The sequence below is a fragment of the Miscanthus floridulus genome, chromosome 4 (genome assembly GCF_019320115.1).
Source record: "Miscanthus floridulus cultivar M001 chromosome 4, ASM1932011v1, whole genome shotgun sequence".
Taxonomy (NCBI): domain Eukaryota; kingdom Viridiplantae; phylum Streptophyta; class Magnoliopsida; order Poales; family Poaceae; genus Miscanthus; species Miscanthus floridulus.
The window spans coordinates 1,941,260-1,959,541 of record NC_089583.1 but is presented as its reverse complement, the minus strand read 5'-3'; the positions used below and the strand labels follow the sequence as shown (position 1 = coordinate 1,959,541).

General features: G+C 46.3%; 3 protein-coding genes across 3 annotated transcripts in view; 2 read left to right on the top strand and 1 right to left on the bottom strand.

The window, feature by feature from the left end:
- LOC136550702 (protein CHAPERONE-LIKE PROTEIN OF POR1, chloroplastic-like) overlaps window positions 1-3,528 on the top strand; it is a 6,011-nt gene extending 2,483 nt beyond the window's left edge. The window contains exons 2-4 of the mRNA XM_066542304.1: window positions 157-163; window positions 259-703; window positions 3,110-3,528. Of these exons, the coding sequence (XP_066398401.1) occupies window positions 157-163; window positions 259-703; window positions 3,110-3,260 (603 nt within the window). The 3' untranslated portion in view covers window positions 3,261-3,528. The remainder of the gene's footprint in view (window positions 1-156; window positions 164-258; window positions 704-3,109) is intronic.
- An 8,502-nt stretch (window positions 3,529-12,030) lies between these two features.
- LOC136550700 (uncharacterized mitochondrial protein AtMg00810-like) lies at window positions 12,031-13,671 on the top strand. Its single transcript, XM_066542303.1, has 2 exons — window positions 12,031-12,530; window positions 13,635-13,671. Exons 1-2 carry the CDS (start codon window positions 12,031-12,033, stop codon window positions 13,669-13,671), a joined length of 537 nt encoding a protein of 178 aa, XP_066398400.1.
- A 1,505-nt stretch (window positions 13,672-15,176) lies between these two features.
- LOC136550774 (mavicyanin-like) lies at window positions 15,177-16,514 on the bottom strand. Its single transcript, XM_066542368.1, has 2 exons — window positions 16,016-16,514; window positions 15,177-15,899 (listed from the first exon to the last, which is right to left on the bottom strand). The coding sequence occupies exons 1-2, from the start codon at window positions 16,188-16,190 to the stop codon at window positions 15,511-15,513; spliced, it is 564 nt and encodes a 187-aa protein (XP_066398465.1). The 5' UTR covers window positions 16,191-16,514; the 3' UTR covers window positions 15,177-15,510.
- Window positions 16,515-18,282: the final 1,768 nt, after the last annotated feature.

Below are 18,282 nucleotides of genomic sequence, written 5' to 3'. Positions count from 1 at the left end.
AACATCAAAGTAGTAACTTGTTCTCCAGAGTAATTGACCTTGCATAAACATTGAATGTTTTCATTGCCAAGTGCACCGCATTTGACATTCATGTATGTAGGGAACGAGTAATTTCGGTAATCAGTATCACCTGTTTCTGTCCCAACCTTTTTATAGATTACATGTACCTGTGATTGACCTTTTGCTTTTGTTGTTTGTAACAGTTCTTCTGTATAATAATCCTTGAGCATCCTTTTTGACTGCTTGATTTTATTTCAGCCATCTTTCCCCGAATCCATGTAAAGGATCCATATCAGCATCTTGGAATCAGCAGGGAAGCATCAGAAGAAGAAATTCGAGCTGCTAGGAACTATCTGATAAGCAAGTATGCAGGCCACAAGCCAAGTGTTGATGCAATTGAGTCTGCCCATGACAGGATTATCATGCAGAGTTTCTTTGATAGGAAAAAACCAAAAATGAATCTCAAGAAAAAATTTAGGGAACTTAATCAGTCACGTGCAGTGAAGGCTATTCAAGGCAGATTTCAAACACCACGTAGCAAAGTCATTTGGCAGACAGCTATTGCTTTTGTCTTGCTTGGAGTGCTTACCCTCACTTTCCCTACTGAAGAAGGGCCAACCCTTCAGGTGGCCATCTCTTGTGCAGCAAATATCTATTTCATTTATCAGAGGGTCAAAAGTGGATGGCGAGCATTCTTTTATGGGTATGCTTTCTTCTTATTGTAGGATTTTAGTTTATTAATTATACATCTGCATTGGCCTATGATTAGCTCTTAGTACAATTGCATTTGTTTTGGATTCATTTACTCTGTCTATTAGATATGGTGCCACCATTTTTAGTCTCTAGCATTTTCTTCCCATTGAGAAAGGTTTTTTTTTTCATCAATAAATCCTATTATGGTACTTGAGCCTGACAACCTACAATTCTAGCACAGTAGACATCCCACCAGAAGAATATTTTTCTAGCTCCTGGCAGCTAAGTACGCCTGTTGTGGTGACAATGGTTTGTCCACCACTGTCTTCAGGCTGTACAAGCCAGATATGTGGTGGGGCATATTTTCTCACCGCATGTGTATGGTACATAAAACTATAAAAGAACTTTTGCATTCTCATATCCTGCAAGCAAGCAAATGCAAAATAGATGATCTCCTTATCTGGTAGTCATGAACTTCTTCCACTGATAGGTCCGTTATTTGAAAATATGCTGGGACATGTATTTATGTTCCTGTGACTGTATTGCAGTGGTCAATGGCAGATCTTGGACTTAACAACTTAGCATTTTAGTTTGGTAGTAAAGATTATTGTAGACATACATTTTAGGCTTCTAGCATTGTAGGTTGGCCTGCAGATATATTGTTGTTATGATATTTAGAAGTTAAGATTTTAGCTGTGCAATATAAGTTAAGAGGCTACTGAATGGAGTAGAAAATATAATAAAATGCACCCCAGGTCCAACTTTTCATGGATTCTCAGTTGGGTGCTTGAGCTAAAAAAGTGACTATCTGGGTCCTCAATGTACTGCGAATTCTCACTTGGGGTCCTCGAACTTAAAAAGTGATCATCTGGGTCCTCAATCTACAGTGGCGCTTAACTAAAGGTCCATCCACCACCAGCTGCCTACGTGGCCGTGTCGATTAAAGTTGCAAAAAACCCTCCCTCTCCATCTCCCCCCTTGCAATCACCCTCTCCTGTAGTTCACCTCTCTTTGTATGTTACATGGCCACTGAGTGTGCCTCTAGAGTGCAGACGTAGCTGTAAGGTCGGCGGGCGGTGTTGGCGAGTCACATAGGCGCAGCCACGAGGCAGGTGTGGGACCAACGGGAGATAGAGGAGGGAGTGGACATGGAGATGAGGGAGGGAGGGGGTCTGCAAGTTTCACCTGGCCTCATCCACGCTGGTGCATCCACGTAGGCATATAGAGGTGACGTGATGGGATTTGGACCTCTGCTCAGGCGCGACATTAGTTGAAGGATCTAAGTGGTGACTTTTTTAGTTGGAGGACCCAGGTAAGAATCCTCACCCCTTTAGTTCGAGGACCCAAGTGAGAATCCATTAAAAGTTTAAGGACCCATGATGTATTTTATACTCGTATATAAATTACAGTGGCAGTAGTTGCAAATCCTAAATGGTCACTCCATGGAGTGGGAAATTGGTCTTTTCCCCTAATACAGTACTATAATTTTGCCATGCTAGGAGCAAAGCATAGACTTGACAACTTTTCGGTGTAATCATATTCTTTTATGAAAGTTTTCTTAACCAGAATATTGAAGAGGACCTGTTCTTATCAGCTCCATGTTTCCAAACAATCTCTTTGCTGGTATAACTTATGGTGTCACAGGGGCGGAGCGAGGGCCAATGCTGTGTGTGCTGTAGCATGGGTCCAGCCAAGCTTATCTATGGTAAACATTTGTTGTTTTAGACACAAAACGCTAGAGTTTGGTCCAAATTATGGTAATGCAGCACCTGTCCACTAGCACAGGCCTGGTTCGAAGCCATTTCTAGCACCGTTCCTTGGTGTTCACGGATAGATCAACCTCATGCCTAGTTGCTCAAGAGTTGTGCGGAGGCCTGTCCACTTGTTGATGCCAATCATGCCAGTCCATATTTGAATTAATAAGTCAGTTTTCTGATGCATAAGCATACGAAAGTTGTGTGCAAATGCTTGTAGATGTAGGTCGTGTGTTCTGGGCCAGACACACCAGATTGGCCCAGAGGGTAGATATTTGTGATTGAGCACTGCAGTAGCTGGCATTTTTTAGAATTTATTTAGTTTGGTTTGGGCCATTAGCGCTTATTATAATATTTTGTCTTTGATAATAATAAGCAGAGTATAACGGTTTTGGCTGAATAGCGTCGTCTTAGTGGGCCCACCAACATTTCCTGTCAATTCACCGTAACTGCTATTGCTGAGATTAACACACTATTCTCAGTGCTTACTTTAGTTTTTTTTTTTTGAAGTAAGCAGTCTTTGGCATCTTAATTTGTGAATATTAACATTTGTGTACATTGCTTTAGGTGATTCTTTTGAAAGAAAATTTAGTTGATTTTTTAATATATTGTTTTATGCTTTAGGTGGTTCCTGACACGCTGAGATTTATTTGATTTTTCAGGTTTGGTTCTTTCTTTGCTTCCTGGTTCCTTGGCACCTTCTTGATGGTATCTGTAATTCCTCCTGTACTCCCCGGTCCAAGAAACTTGGAAGTGAGCACCGCGTGTGTTACTTATGTGCTCCTTTTCATATCGTCGACCTTCTTGAAGTAAGAAATCTAGGTGTTTCCATGTTAGCCCAAAGTCTTGCAGAAGTTATAAACATGGTATCCCGCTCCAAATAACTTGTACAATCCATCGACTTTTTCTTTCTTTGTTTCACGTTCACGGAGTTGGAAGTGCTAGTTCTTTGGTGAGTTGATAGTAGTTTTCTGGTGGCGATGTGAGATGTAGAACTTTTTTTTGCCTTGGCCCGTGAGATCTTATGCAGAGTCTAACAACACCTCTTGTGGGCATTTTTGGTTGATGTATTAAATACAGTTTGTTTTCGAATGAATAGATCATATAAGATAATATCCATGCGATTGAAGTGGTGAAGTAATCGGTCGTCTTTTGGATGGACATCATGTCACCTCGGAACATTACAATCCGTTGTCCCTGAATGCTGCGGCTCAACTGTTCTGATCGCGTTTGCAAGATAGGAACTGGAGAATAATATCTTAGGTTGCTAACGCCTGATCTGATCTTGGTATGGCTCGAGTTGTTGCGCCGGCATTGTCGTCTCATAATGTGGCAGCCTATCAGTGCATTTGTGATTGGCGAATCGTCGTCGTCTGTTTCGGCTATGTAAACCCTAAAATTTGCTCCTTTTGAAATAGAGTTAAATGATTTAATTTTGTATTTTCGTGCTCATGAAACATAGGGTTTAGCAACATTGTTTGAGCATACATGCATTTGCATTTGGGTTAATGACATGTGCGATTTTGACCAAAATTGAAAATGAATTCAAATTGTTTTTGAAAAGGATTTGAAAATGCCTTTGAAAAAAAGATATCAAAAGTTTGAAAAGTTCAGTTTTGAAAGCCTACCAAAAGTGCTCATTTTGATTTGAATTGAAAAGTGTATTTGAAACCATATTCAAACTTGAGTTGGTTCATATTTGAAATTGAATTTAAAAAAAAGATTTAGAAAAAAAAGAAAACCCTCCTCCCTTTCCTTGTGACCCGAGTGGCCCAACTTCCCCTTTCCCTTGGCCTGCTCTGCCCTCCTCTCTCGCGGCCCACATCATCAGGCCGGCCTAGTTCCACCCCGTTGGCTGCGGCAGCGCGCCCGCGCCCCTCTCTCTCTCTCTCTCTCTCTCTCTCTCTCTCTCTCTCTCTCTCTCTCTCTCTCTCTCTCTCTCTCTCTCTGCGACTGATAGCCCGGGCCCGCTTGTCATGGGTCGTCCCCTACCTCGCGTCGTCCCCGCCCGGGACTCTAACTCGATGCCACCTCCGCCTCCGCTACGAACCCACCGCTTTGGCGTGCACCCTACGCAACTTGGCCCCATAAAAGGCAGCCCTGAGCCACAGCGCACCCCTATCCCAAACCCTAGCATGCCCAGCTGAGAAGAAAGTCGATGCTGTCGTGCTCGTCTCGTCGTTCCGTTGCTTCGCCGTCATCTAGCGCTGTTTTCAGGCCTTCGGGATCTGGTAAGGACGCCCTAGGTGCCCGTGTTCGCCCTCTCTTGCTCTCTGTGGGCTTTACGCCGTCGCCGGTGCTTCGCCGGACCTCCTGAGCCGCCAATTTGAGCACCGTGCCGTATCAGTGCCCGCGCGGCTCTCACCGAACCCTAGATAGAGTTCACTTGCGCCTCTGCTCCCTTCCCGTGTCCTCCTTTTGGTCAATGATGGACGGAATCGCCGTTCCAGCGAGATTCCGGCGAGGCCGAGCTCACCCCGGCCATGGCCACGCCGTTCCCAGCCCCGCTTCGACGACCAACCCGACGTCAGCTCACCCCAGTCGTCCACTTCAAAACCAACGGCCGAGATTAGATCCCATTAAATCGGTACCCCTTCGGTCCATGCTGTGCTATGGACTTGGTGCACCAGCCGGCCACATTCCACCTCAGCCGATCCATGGTAGGCCACCCCAACCACAAGCCGCCACATGGCGCTACCTCAGCATTGGCACGGTCAGCCTGGCGGATTTTCAAAAGAGCCCCTCTACTTATTTGAAATCAACTCGCCATCCACCTGTGTTCAAAAGTATTTAAAAGAAGGTCCTTTTCTTCTGTTTTCACCCCTGTCCTTTTCAAAAATAGTACCCGCAGTCCCCAACTCAGATTTACAATCCCGTTTTGTTTATTTTAATTCGAAATTTAGATCCATGTATTTACAACAATGCCACTGCCTTGTTTTAGCTATAAAATCTCTGTTTTAACTTGGATTTGATCCATTCGAGTTGCGCAAGATTCGTAACAAAGTAATCTACATGTTAATGCTACTATTAATCATGTTTTCAACTTTTAAATTTCATGGTTTAATATCTAGATTTAAACTATTAATTTTCTACATAAAATCTTGTTTAATTCGTAACTTTCACGTTTTAGATCCGATTTTTGTGATCCTTGCGTCTGTGTGTTCGTAGCAAGACGTAAATTTGTTTTTATAAACTTTTCATCTTGATTTTATGTTTGGTGTACTGTTCTAATTTAGATCTATTGTTTGCTTCGTGTATGATTGCATGGATGCTTGTGTGGTGCTTTATGATCATGTCTAGTCGGTGAGCTTTGCGTTGATGATATAAAACAAGTTGGTGATCCAGAAAAAGTCCTTTGGAGGTTACAATTTAATAGAAGAAGGATTTGAGTTTAAGACAAGTATAGCATGGGATCTTCCTTGTTGTCCTATACACCTTTAATCATTTAATTCATGATTGCATGTGTCTACCTTGACTACCACTAAGGATATCCTAGTCTTTTGTACTTGTACCTTGATACCTATGGGGTATTACATTGGGTAGTATGATGCTAGTGCTCAACCAAAGCCATGATCTTGTAACTTGACTAATGGTATATGCAATAAACACTAAAAAATGCTTTTTAGCAACATGGAATCAAGGGGGCTAGAGCATTGGGCTATTTTTATGGTGCTCTAGATTTCTCTCCCTAAGGACTTATCTGTAAGTGATCATCTGGTACTTACAGTACAGCTGTGAGGGCTATATGGCTCTGGCTTTAGCTCAATATGCGAACCTTTTCTAGCTTGTTAGAGGTTACCTTTATTGGCGTAAAAATGGCTTGACGAATCGGGTATAGTGCGGCCTTTGTCCCCTTGTGTATAGGTTGCACGTCATTGTGCCATCGGAAAGGGGGCTCTATATCTGTTTACCGAGTGAATCTAATGGTCCTAACTTATTAGACGAACCTTTAAAAGGCTTCATAGTGAACCCTACCGACCTTCCTTGAAAGTGGGTCAAGAGATTAGCTATCTCGGGCGAAAGGGTAAATCACGACTCACAGTGAAAGTGTACAACCTCTGTAGAGTGTAAAACTGGTATATCAGTCGTGCTCATGGTCACGAGCGGCCTTGAAACATTTACGGAATAGATGATGAACATTGACGATACTGATAACGAAGATGCTCACTAATGATTATTATTTATGCTATTCATTATTCATGTTTACATGATCATGTGTTTATGGGCTTATGATAACTTTGTTGCCACCCTATTGCTAAAATCATGACTCATTAAAAGTTAATCGCAGTTAAACCAGTGTCAACCTTTTGAGCCTCATGAATCTAATGTTATATTTGTTGAGTACGACATGTACTTACGCTTGTTTTACTTTTTAAATCTTTGGAAAAATCCCAGATGGATATCGGATTGCTAGAGTTTGGAGAAATTAGGCTTGTGATCAACCGATCAGTTGTCCCTGTGGAAGTGGAGTTTACACCTAAAGATCGGAGTTGTCTTTCCACTGTCTATACTCTGAGGTTGTATTCTTTATACAAATATGCTATGTAATAAGCATTGTCTTACGATATTACCCTTATTTGTAGCTGTATGTGAGATTTGACTTCCTGAGCTCACATATGGTGTGTGTCTGATTTTATTCTTAAAATCGGGTGCTATAGGCTATCCATTATCTATGGAGAAATTGGCCATTGTGATTGAATGTGTTGTTTGGGCTTCAGTGTTCAACTCTTCTAACTTGTGATGTCCATAGGGGCCTTTTGAGACCTTCTCTGTCGGTACCGATGATTCAAAACCCCATGTTATGAAGTTCAGCAATGATGGCAGGTGGATTCTGTTAACCACTAGAGCTTGGCGTGTTCATGTGCTAGATTTCATTTGAAGTCAATAGGGTAAGCATGCAACCTACTAGTTTATATCATGCATACTAAGTTCTAGTAAAATGCAGTTCTTATGTCTTTCTTTCTTTCAGATTGCAACGTTTCATGCGAAGCCAATATTAACAAATTCAACACTGGAGGCATCATTCTGTCCTAAGGGAAACCATATCATATATGGTTAGAAACCATTCTTTATCGCCCTCTGCAGTCATTGCCATCTTTTTGGTCTACATAGCAATGCATAATTGCATAATCGTCTTCTCCTACAGGCTCTGGTGACAGTAGTGTTTATGCTTGGAATGTTGAGAGCGGAAAGGTGCAGGAGAACATGTCTTGGTATTAAAACTACCTATATGTTATATATTTGTTTGATGACTGATGTACGTTCATTCTTTGACATCTGGTTGCATGCTGGGAAAGCACAGATACCAGACCACCATGGGTAAGGTGGTCTCTAAGGATCCTTGATGTTCGTGATAGGAACAACAGAACTGTCCTGTTGGGTACCCGATTTGTCCAAGCTGTAATCCTTTACCCTTATCGACACTGACACCGAGTAGATGCAAATGATAAGGGCTAGACTGAGCTCGTGTCTGTAGACTGCTACCTTATGTGAACACAGCAAGGGAAGGCGGCACCAAAAAGGCCCCCTGCTATGATACTGTAGCCGTTGTAGGTGTAGGCACCGCACGGCTGACCTGCAGCACTATAGCCACATGCAGAGGCCAGCATAGAGTCAGCCCTGCTGTGTTATCTAGTTACTGTTGCAGCATATGCGTTGTACTAGGACTAGATGGATAGAGTTGTATAAATAGACTACCACGGCAACTCAGTAAAGAGAGTTCAGATTTGCCATCTCTCAGACAGGCTTCGACCAACGCTGGTGTCTTGTACTATGTGTGTATACTCTGTTCTCCCTTTTTTTCTAGCTCTAGCCATAGTGCATGGGGATGGACAACGCTTGTTCGTGGTCGACATGACTAGTGGGTGCTCGGCAAGACTGGTGAGTGGTTCACTCACCTGAGCCAGTGATCCTATGGGCCAACAAGTGATATCGGAGCCATACAAGCACCGTCGCTAGACTAACCGCTGGCGATGACGGGTGGTTCGGAAATGGGCGACAGCAGTGGCACTGTTATGGCTGCCCAGCCACGACCGGAGGTCATTGTTCGCATGGTGCGGGAGGTCAACTACATCAATTGGCCAATGCTGACTCGCACCAACTATGGAGAGTGGTCAGTGACCATGAAGGTCAAGCTCAGAGCCCAACGGCTCTAGAATGTTGTTGACAAGGGCATCGACAATGAAGAAGATGACATGTCAGTGTTGGAGGCTATCCTCGCTGCTGTACCGATGGAGTACAGGGAGCCGTTGGGGGTGAAGAGCTCGGCTAAGGAGGCATGGGAGGCTATTGCGATGATGCGCGTTGGTTCCGACCACGCAAAGAAGGCGACCGCCTAGCTTCTAAAGCAAGATTACACCAACCTTAAGTTCCAGGATGGTGAAACGGTGGAGGACTTCTCCCTCCGCCTGCAGACGCTCATCAACAAGTTGAAGAGCCATGGCGTTACCATCGACGAAGAAGAGGCGGTCTCTAAGTACCTCCACTTAGTGCCAACAAAGTATATCCAGATCGCTCTCTCCATAGAGATAATGCTGGACTTATCTACCCTCACCATTAAGGATGTGACAGGCTATCTACGGGCAGTGGACGAGCGCCTGGAGCAGGCGACAGCAACAAAGGACAGCGGGAAACTCCTACTGACGAAAGAAGAGTGGGCTGCTCGGAGGAACTCCGGGAAGACAGCCTCCTCCAGCCGCAGTGGCGATGGTAAGCACCGCGGCAAGGCTTCTTTGGAGAAGAAGCAGGTCGACCCCAATGCCTGCCGGCATCGTGGGAAGATGGGCCATTGGGCATGGGAGTGCCCAAATCGCAAGTAGGAGAAGAAAGTTGAGGCTCATCTGGCACAAGCTGATGATGAGGATGAGGCCACTATCCTGATGGTGACGTTCTATGTACTACACGACGTCAAGGCCGAGGAGAGGGAAGAGGAGACAACGGTGGAAGGACATGGGAAGGCCCTAAAGACCATCAACCTCGATGAACCATGCGCCCAAGTCCACCTCGAACGTGTGGGCGCCGACCAGGAGCAATGGTGGTATCTGGACTCTGGTGCCAGCAACCACATAATAGGCTCCAAGGCATCCTTCTCCGAGCTCGATGATGATGTTACCAGTATAGTGAAGTTTGGTGATGGTTCAAGGGTGGCAATCCAAGGGCACGACCCCATCATCTTTAGGTGCTAGAACGAGGAGCATTGCGCGCTAACAGATGTATATTACATCCCACAGCTACGTTCCAGTATCATCAATATTGGTCAGTTGGATGAGTGCGGTAGCGAGGTACTGATCAAAGACAGAGTCCTTAGGATCAGGGACCAGGAGCAGTGACTTCTCGCTAAGGTGAAGAGGTCCTTGAACCGGTTGTACCTGCTCGACCTGAATGTAGAGCAGTCGGTGTGCCTGGCGGTAAGGCACTCCGAGGAACCGTGGATGTGGCATGCCTGGTTTAGACATCTCAGCTTCGATGCGCTTGGTTGGCTGGAAAAGATGGTCCAAGGGCTACCCCACATCAAGCATGGAAGCGAGCTGTGTGACAGCTTCCTGGTCGGGAAGCAGAGGAGTCTGCCATTCCCAAAGGCGGCCAAGTATCGCGCGAAGGACTCTCTCGAGCTCATCCACGACGACCTCTATGGGCTGATCACACCTGCTACAAACGGTGGTCGGCGGTACTTCATCCTACTCATGGATGATTGTAGTCGCTACATGTGGCTACAACTCCTGACGAGCAAGGACAAAGCGGCGGCAGCGATCAAGAAGTTCAAGATGCGCGCGAAGGTCGAGAGTGGCAAGAAGCTCCATGTGCTGAGGACTGATCGTGGTGGCAAATTCAATTCGGTGGAGGTTGCTGCATACTGCGCGGATCAGGGTGTGGGGCGACACCACACCGCGCCATACTCGCCACAATAGAATGGCATGGTGGAGAGGCGGAACCAGATGGTGGTTGGCATGGCTCGATCCATGATGAAGGCCAAAGGCATGCCGGCAAGGTTCTGGGGAGAGACGGTGACCACGGTGGTGTTCATCCTCAACCGCTCTCTGACCAAGGCCCTGACGGGCAAGACGCTGTTCGAAGCTTGGTATGGGTGCAAGCCGAGCGTGTCCTTCCTTCGGACATTCGGTTGCATCGGCCACGTCAGGAAGACAAAGCTGAACCTCACCAAGCTAGAGGACAAGAGCACACCGATGGTGTTCCTAGGCTATGCGAAGGGTACCAAGGCATACTGGCTCTACGACCCACACGGAGACAAGGTGCTTGTCTCGTGCGATGTCGTGTTCGATGAGAAGGCGGCTTGGGACTAGACCAGTCCGAGCATGGGGGAAGCTGGCAGCTTCACCAACACTTTCATCGTCGAGCACCTGGTCATCCATGGTGGTGGAGACGCTGGGGAAGAGGTGTCGAGCACTCTAGCGGTAGAGCCGAGCACTCCTAGGGTAGTGCCGAGCACTTTGGGAGGGATGCCGAGCACTCAGGGAAGAGTGCCGAGCACTCCTGGAGGGATGCTGAGCACACCAGGAGTGGCACCGGGAGGTTCTACAGTGGTGGCGACCACTCTAGGATGGGTGCCGAGCACTCCCATGGCGGAGCCAAGACGTCTTGCAGTGGTGCCAACCACTCCAAGACTGAGGCTGAGCACTCCTGCAGTCATGCCGAACACTGTAGGAGTTATGATGAGCTGTCCAGAAGTAGTGCCGAGCATTGCAACCAGGGTGCCGAGCACTCAAGGTGCTATGCCGAGCACTCCAGTGAAACAGGGAACTCCATCGACACCGATCGAGTTCGCCTCACCTCCAAGTGACATCACTAAGTTCGTGGATGCCTTCCACGAAGGTGAGGAGGTGTGGTTCTGCAGGCTGGACGACATCGTCAGCGGCACAGGACCCTCAGGCCTGGCTGGTCAGCTGCTCAAGACGCAGAGCTGCTACTCATTAGTGCTGAGGAACCACCCACATTCACGCTGGCCGAGCATGATGGAAACTAGCGATGGGCGATGCTGGAGGAGATGAAGGCGATTGAGGAAAACGAGACTTGGTAGCTCATCGATCCACCTCTAGGATGTCGTCCGATCAGCCTGAAGTGGGTGTACAAGGTCAAACGGGACGAGCTCGGTGCCATTGTCAAGCACAAGGCATGTCTCGTTGCCCGAGGCTATGTTCAGCATGAGGGCATAGACTTCGAGGAGGTCTTTGTGCCAGTAGCGCGCATGGAGTCGGTCCGTTTGCTACTAGCCTTGGCAGGAGCAAAGGACTAGCGTGTCCATCACTTGGATGTTAAATCGGTCTTCCTCAACGGCGAGCTAGCGGAGACGGTCTTCATTAGGCAACCTCTAGGTTTCGTCATCAAGGGAGAGGAGCACAGGGTGCTCCGACTGGACAAGGCGCTCTATGGGCTGCGGTAGGCCCCATGAGCATGGAACGCCAAGCTTGACGCCACGCTGGGCGAGCTTGGGTTTCAACGGTGCGTAACCGAGAGCACGCTCTACACGCGGCGATGGGGGAAGGAGGAGCTCGTTGTCGACGTGTATGTGGATGATTTAATCATCACCGACGTGAGCACGGAGGATATCAACAGCTTCAAGCGCGAGATGGCGGCTTGTTTTCGAATGAGCGATCTCGGTGCACTCTCCTACTACCTCGACATCGGGGTGACACATGGGAAGGAGGAACTCACGCTTAGTCAGAGCGCGTATGCCTCCAAGCTGTTGGAGCGGAGTGGCATGGCTGAGTACAAGCCATGCGTAACTCCGATGGAGGAGTGGCTAAAGCTGATGAAGGCTAGCACCGCGGTGAAGGTGGATGCAACACTCTACCGGAGCATCATCGGTGGTCTGCGCTACCTAGTCCACATGAGGCCAGACATTGCGTTCATCGTGAGCTACGTCAGTCGCTTCATGGAGGATCCCAGAGAGGATCATTGGGCTATGGTGAAGCGGCTAATGCGCTACGTCAAGGGGACTGTGGATCATGGGATCATCTTCCCAAAGACCAGCGGGAGTAGGCTGCAGCTCACTGTGTTCAGCGATGCAGACATAGCGGGGGACATCGATGGACTACGGAGCACCTCTGGCGTACTCGTCTTTCTCGGGTTGGCTCTAATTTCATGTCTGTCGCTGAAACAAAAGGTGGTGGCGCTATCTACGTGCGAGGCAGAGTACATAGCGGTGGACACAGCGGCGTGCCAAGTTGTGTGGCTGTGCCTGCTACTGGGCGAGCTGACTGGTGTGGAAGCTCACCCACCAGTACTGATGGTGGACAACCAGACCGCCATCGCCCTCGCGAAGAATCTGGTTCTGCACGACCAGAGCAAACACATCGACGTGAAGTTCCACTTCCCCAGGGACTGTGTCGATGGAGGGCAGATCATCATCGAGTTCGTCGAAACTGGTCGACAACTCGCCGACGTCCTCACCCAGTCGCTCGGACGTTTTCAACTCACGGAGCTAAAGGAGATGATCGGCATGGATGGGGTACAAGGGTTAGCAGTAGGATTAGGAAAAGATTGTTAGATAATCTACTGCTACCTTGTGTGAACATAGTAAGGGAAGGCGGCGCCGAAAAGGCCCCATGCTATGATACTGTAGCCGCTGCAGGTGCAGACGCCGCACGGCTCACCTGCAGCACTGTAGCCACATGCAGAGGCCGCGCGCAGAGTCAGCCCTGCTGTGTTATCTTGTTACTGTTGCAGCATGTGCGCTGTACTAGGACTAGATGGATAGAGTTATATAAATAGACTACCACGGCAACTCAGTAAAGAGAGTTCAGATTTGTCATCTCCCAGACAGGGCTTCGATCAACGCTGGTGTCTTGTACTATGTGTGTATACTCTGTTCTCCCTCTTCTTCTAGCTCTAGCCATAGTGCGTGGGGACGGACACTGCTTGTTCATGGTCGGCACAGCTAGTGGGTGCTCGGCAACACTAGCGGGTGCTCGGTAAGACTGATGAGTGGTTCACTCACCTGAGCCGGTGATCCTGTGGGCCAACGTACTCTGCCAATCTGCCGTGTGGCTGGTTGACGCGACTCGGTTAAGAGTAGGCATAGCAGGAGATTTGTCTAACCTTCTTCTCATCCTGTTACACTTCAGTGACTCGATCTTAATTAGGTCATCAGCTGTGAACGAGGAACAACAAACTGCAGCGGAGCAGCTGTATGAATGGGTTGTGATAATTGGGTTTTGTTGTTGATGGCAGTAACTTTGCTTTGTGTGGTGAGAAGTATGAATTGTGATACTCAATCTAGGCGTTCTTTTTACAGCCAAAGAAAAAAGGTGCCCTTTGTGATGTAGGCATGTTTAGTTTGGATTAGATTAGATACCCGGTTCCTGTGTTAAAAAGTGTTCCAGTGCGCTGGGCTAGGCCCGCAGCTTCCAAATAAATAGTCTTCCTGGGCCTCTTAGTGAGCCGCAAAAGAAAAAGCCCATCTTGTTTTTGTCGGCAGGTCACTCTCTTTTGTCCTAACATGAACATGAACATGAACATGAACTACAGCTCGTTCTTTTTATTTGCGTAAGTTGTATTTTCTACTCACGACAAACTAGTAGTGCTTTTTTTTCGAAGGACAAACTAGTAGTTAGGAAAGCTAGCTTTTGCAGTTGGCACGCCTTGTCGTAATCAAATTTCTGCGTTCCTAAACATAACCAAAACCAACAGACACATCGACAGCTTAACAAAACATACGTCCACATCAACATCTAAAAGACTACCACCTAGCAGGACCCAATAAACAAATTCATGAGGTATCGGTAGTTAGTTGCCACAATATATATTTTTTAATACAACTGCTTACTAAGTCGTCTTAACAAAAAAGTAACTTAGTATGTATTATACACCCGAACAGTTCACATAGTTCATTTACACTTGTAAAATTGAACCGACTAATGATATTTTACAACTCCTGTGCATGGCAGCACGGCTGGAGGAGGCAGAATCAAAAGAAAATGTGGCAACGTGATGCTCAATCTGAATAGCCAGAGGGGAGGTAAAATCACTTATATTTTATTAGAACGACGGGTCTGTTTGGAATGCGGGGTTTTTTTTCTTATTTCTATGTTTTTTCTGTAAAATTAAATTGATTCATGTGAAATTGCGTGAAATTCCGTTCCAAACAGGCCCGAAGTGAATCGTTGGAGTGGCGACAAGATGGTGCTGGAACCGTACGTGGCGGGTGTCGGTGCACATCAGCACGTGGTGTGCTGACGAGGCAGCAAAGCAAAGGGTCATCGCTCGTCAGTGGAGTAGTAGGAGTGAGGCAAAGCGCAGCTGCTCAACTGTAAACAAAGCAGCAGCAGGTATACAATAAGTGACTGTCGTTTTGTAAGTTTGACTAGATTCATAAAAAATACGTGTAATATTTGTATCTCTAAATAAATTTATTATAAAAATAGATTCAACGATGTATCTAATGATATTAATTTATATCATAAATATTAATATTTTATATGTATATTTAGTCAAAGTTATTTGTCGAGAAATAAAAACAATAGTTATTTAGAGACGAAGAGAGCAGGGACCAAAAAAAAAAAAAATTGCAGGAGGCACATGGCTGCCATTGCCTACATGTTGACTGGATGCATCTGCTGGACTGTCCATGGATGCATCTCAGCTCATCAATGCCCTTGTCATGAGGCTAATAAAATGAAATAATAAACCAAACAAAGCGGAGAGAGTAGAGTAGTTTTTACTCAACAAGTAAATAAATAAATAAGAACAGTGTGTAGCAGTCTAATTTATGGTCTACCACTAGTAGATAATAAATAAATAGAGCTCTTCATTCACACTTGACATTATACTAATCTTGTCTGGAAACTGCATCAACAAACTGGACTGCAGAAGCAAGAAAAAGGAGACAGAGGGAGAGAAAGTAAAATGGAAGCAAGAACCAACCAATAATCACGCAATCAATTCAAGATCAAGAAGCAGGAAAAAACTACTACTAGTAGTAGAGATCATCGATCTCAAGGAAAAATAAAAAAAAACTAATAAAGAAGAAGAAAACTGTAGTGTAGGTGTAGCACCACAACTCATCAGCACAGAAGATCCGGAGCCTAAACCGACTGATGGGATCAGATCAGAGCATCCTGTTGAGGAGAAGAGCGGCGGCGGCGGCGGTGGCAATGGGCGTGGCGGCGAGGAGCGACGGCGGCGGCGCGGCGCTGGACTTGGCCTTGGACTTCTTGGCGGGCGGCGAGGGCGAGTCACCGGCGGAGGAGTCATCAGAGGAGGAGGAGTCGTCACCGGAGGAGGAAGAGCCGGACGACTTGGCTGTGACGTGGATTTTCATGCCGTTGTAGCAGTAGCCGTAGCTGCAGATGAAGTAGTAGTCCTTGGCCTCCTTGAGCTGGAAGGCGTAGGTGTGGCCCTTGCTGTAGCTGCTCAGCGCGTTCGCCTTGTCGCAGTTGTCGTACCCGACCTCGTCCACCTGCACCACGTCCGACCGCCCGTTCTGGTACTCGAAGACTGCAACCAGACGATGCATCATGGTGGTCAGCAATGCTTGCTGGATATACGTGACCATGGATGCAAGCATCCATGGACACAACAGCGACCAAGAAGAAGAAGCAGCAGCAGCTTACTGAGCCAGTCTCCCTTGTAGAAGGGCTTGTGCTTCTTCACCCAGGCCGTGTAGTCCACGTCCGGGTTCCACCCCTTCTCGTCGCCCACCGTGTAGTTGGCCGCCACCGCCGCCGACGGCAGCTGCGACGCCGCCGCCGCCACCAGCAGCATGGCTAGCGCCAGCCGCATCGCCATTCCTCTGATCTTACTGGCTTTGGTTGGTTGGTTGGGACTTGGGGAGTTGGGACGGATGGGAGGGAGCGAGGTGGCCCGGCCGGATGAGCTTGCAGCTAGCTGGAGGAAGAAGAGAGGAGCTGAGCTATCTATCAGCAGTGGCCAGTGGGGAGGTGGTGGGTGGGGACGAATTGAACCGACGGACAGTATAGTAGTGAAGGGTGCAGCAGAGTGACGACGAGCGGAGTTGGTGACCTCTGCGTGCTGATCTGAATGAATGAATACGGAGTACGTCCTCTGTTCGGCTGTCAGCTGCTGCTGGCTGTTTTTGTGAGAGGAGGCGGCGGCAGCAGCAGCTTGACAATTCAGCGTGTGTGTGTGTGGCAGCTCGCAAGCGACGCCTTTCTCTTCTCCCTCCCAAAAATACGGACGAGGACGCGGCGAGTAGGGGTATACGGGTCTTTTGCCATCGATGTTGGATTGCGTGCTGACTGCTGAGTCCCCGGCCGAACGACTGATTTTTTTTTTTTTTTTTTTTTACGGAGGGAGTAGCATGGACTACGGCAGATCAATGCTTTCGCCTCAACTAACTTATCAGGCCAGCTTAACAACAAAACATCGTCAACCAATTTATCAGCCACAGAAACCATCCGCCGGACATGACTTACATCAACTGAGATTCACATGTTTCCACGCCGTACACGTGTACAGTAATACTCCTATACTATTACCACCGTAAAAAAAAATACAATTCTAAATTTTTGTTTTTTATAATTTTGAATAAATTTATAGAAAATAGTATCAAAACTTACATAGTATGTCTATAAGTAGACTATTGTAAAAATAAATTGCATCATTAATCTTACAGTACCTAAATGTTAGTCTTTTTTTAGATTTAATTATAATTAGTTTTTTTTAACTCATTCCAAAAAAGAGAACTACACTTTTTTTTGAGACAGAGATACACTTTTTTGGCACTCGATCAGTCGATCCATCATCATTGTCTGTATGTAGTAATAGTAGTGTTCATGAACTCATGATGATGGAGGATCTACAGCGACGTGTGTAGGACAGCGGCCGGCGCTAACGTTAAAGCGATTTCGTGTGACCACTGCACGATCAATGCAACGCAAGGCCTTTTCTTGAGCATTTTTTATAAAAAAATACACGAACATCTATCTATAAAATGAAATTAGTTCGATTAAATCTACCATCAACTATGTTTCAGTAGTGCACTTCTTTGTTATTGTGGATACTTTCCTATATGCTTAGTCAATGCTAATGCTAATAAAGAAATTATAACTTATAATAAAATTAAAATTACTTGCATTAAAATTTAAACCACCAATGCAACCAAAGAAAGACGGACAACTTCAGCAACAAACCATCGTTACTCATTAACTATAATAGTAGTTGTAGATAAAATAACACCTGCCCTGTGTGAGATCCACCACTAGCTACTCCTCCCATTTTTTACATGTTGTATTAGGTTTGTCCTATATGTCAAACATTAATAATTTTGAGCACCAGATTTTAAAAAAGCCATGTGGTTTAACAACATGCGAACTATATATTATGAAAGTATTTCTCATAGTGAGTATCTAAAAAATATAAATCTTATGTAGTTAACTTATATATTTTTTTAAATGATGATTAAAGATAGAAATATTTAATTTAGAACAAAACTAATACCGATATGTAAAAAGCATAGGGGTAGTAGATAGTGAACCAGTGCTAATGATATATAGGCAGAAAAGCTAGGTAGTAGCTTCTCAATGATATAAACCAACTATAAACATCCAAGAGAGGAGAGAGAGAGAGAGAGAGAGAGAGAGAGAGAGAGAGAGAGAGAGAGAGAGAGAGAGAGAGAGAGAGAGACTGTGCACGTGTGCATGATATATTGATAGGAGGAAAGAGGGGGCAGTTATCGGTTAGGCCCGGCCATGTGATCGAGGTGAGCGAGGAGATGCCGGGCCATATGCTCCTTGTTTCCGACAATGCCACTGAAGTTTAGCAGCAACGTGTGGCCGGCGCTCATCAGTGTGCCTTTGCGTTCAACTGATCCACCGCTACTTTCTTGGCTGGCTCCACACACATATCTATCTTATATCTC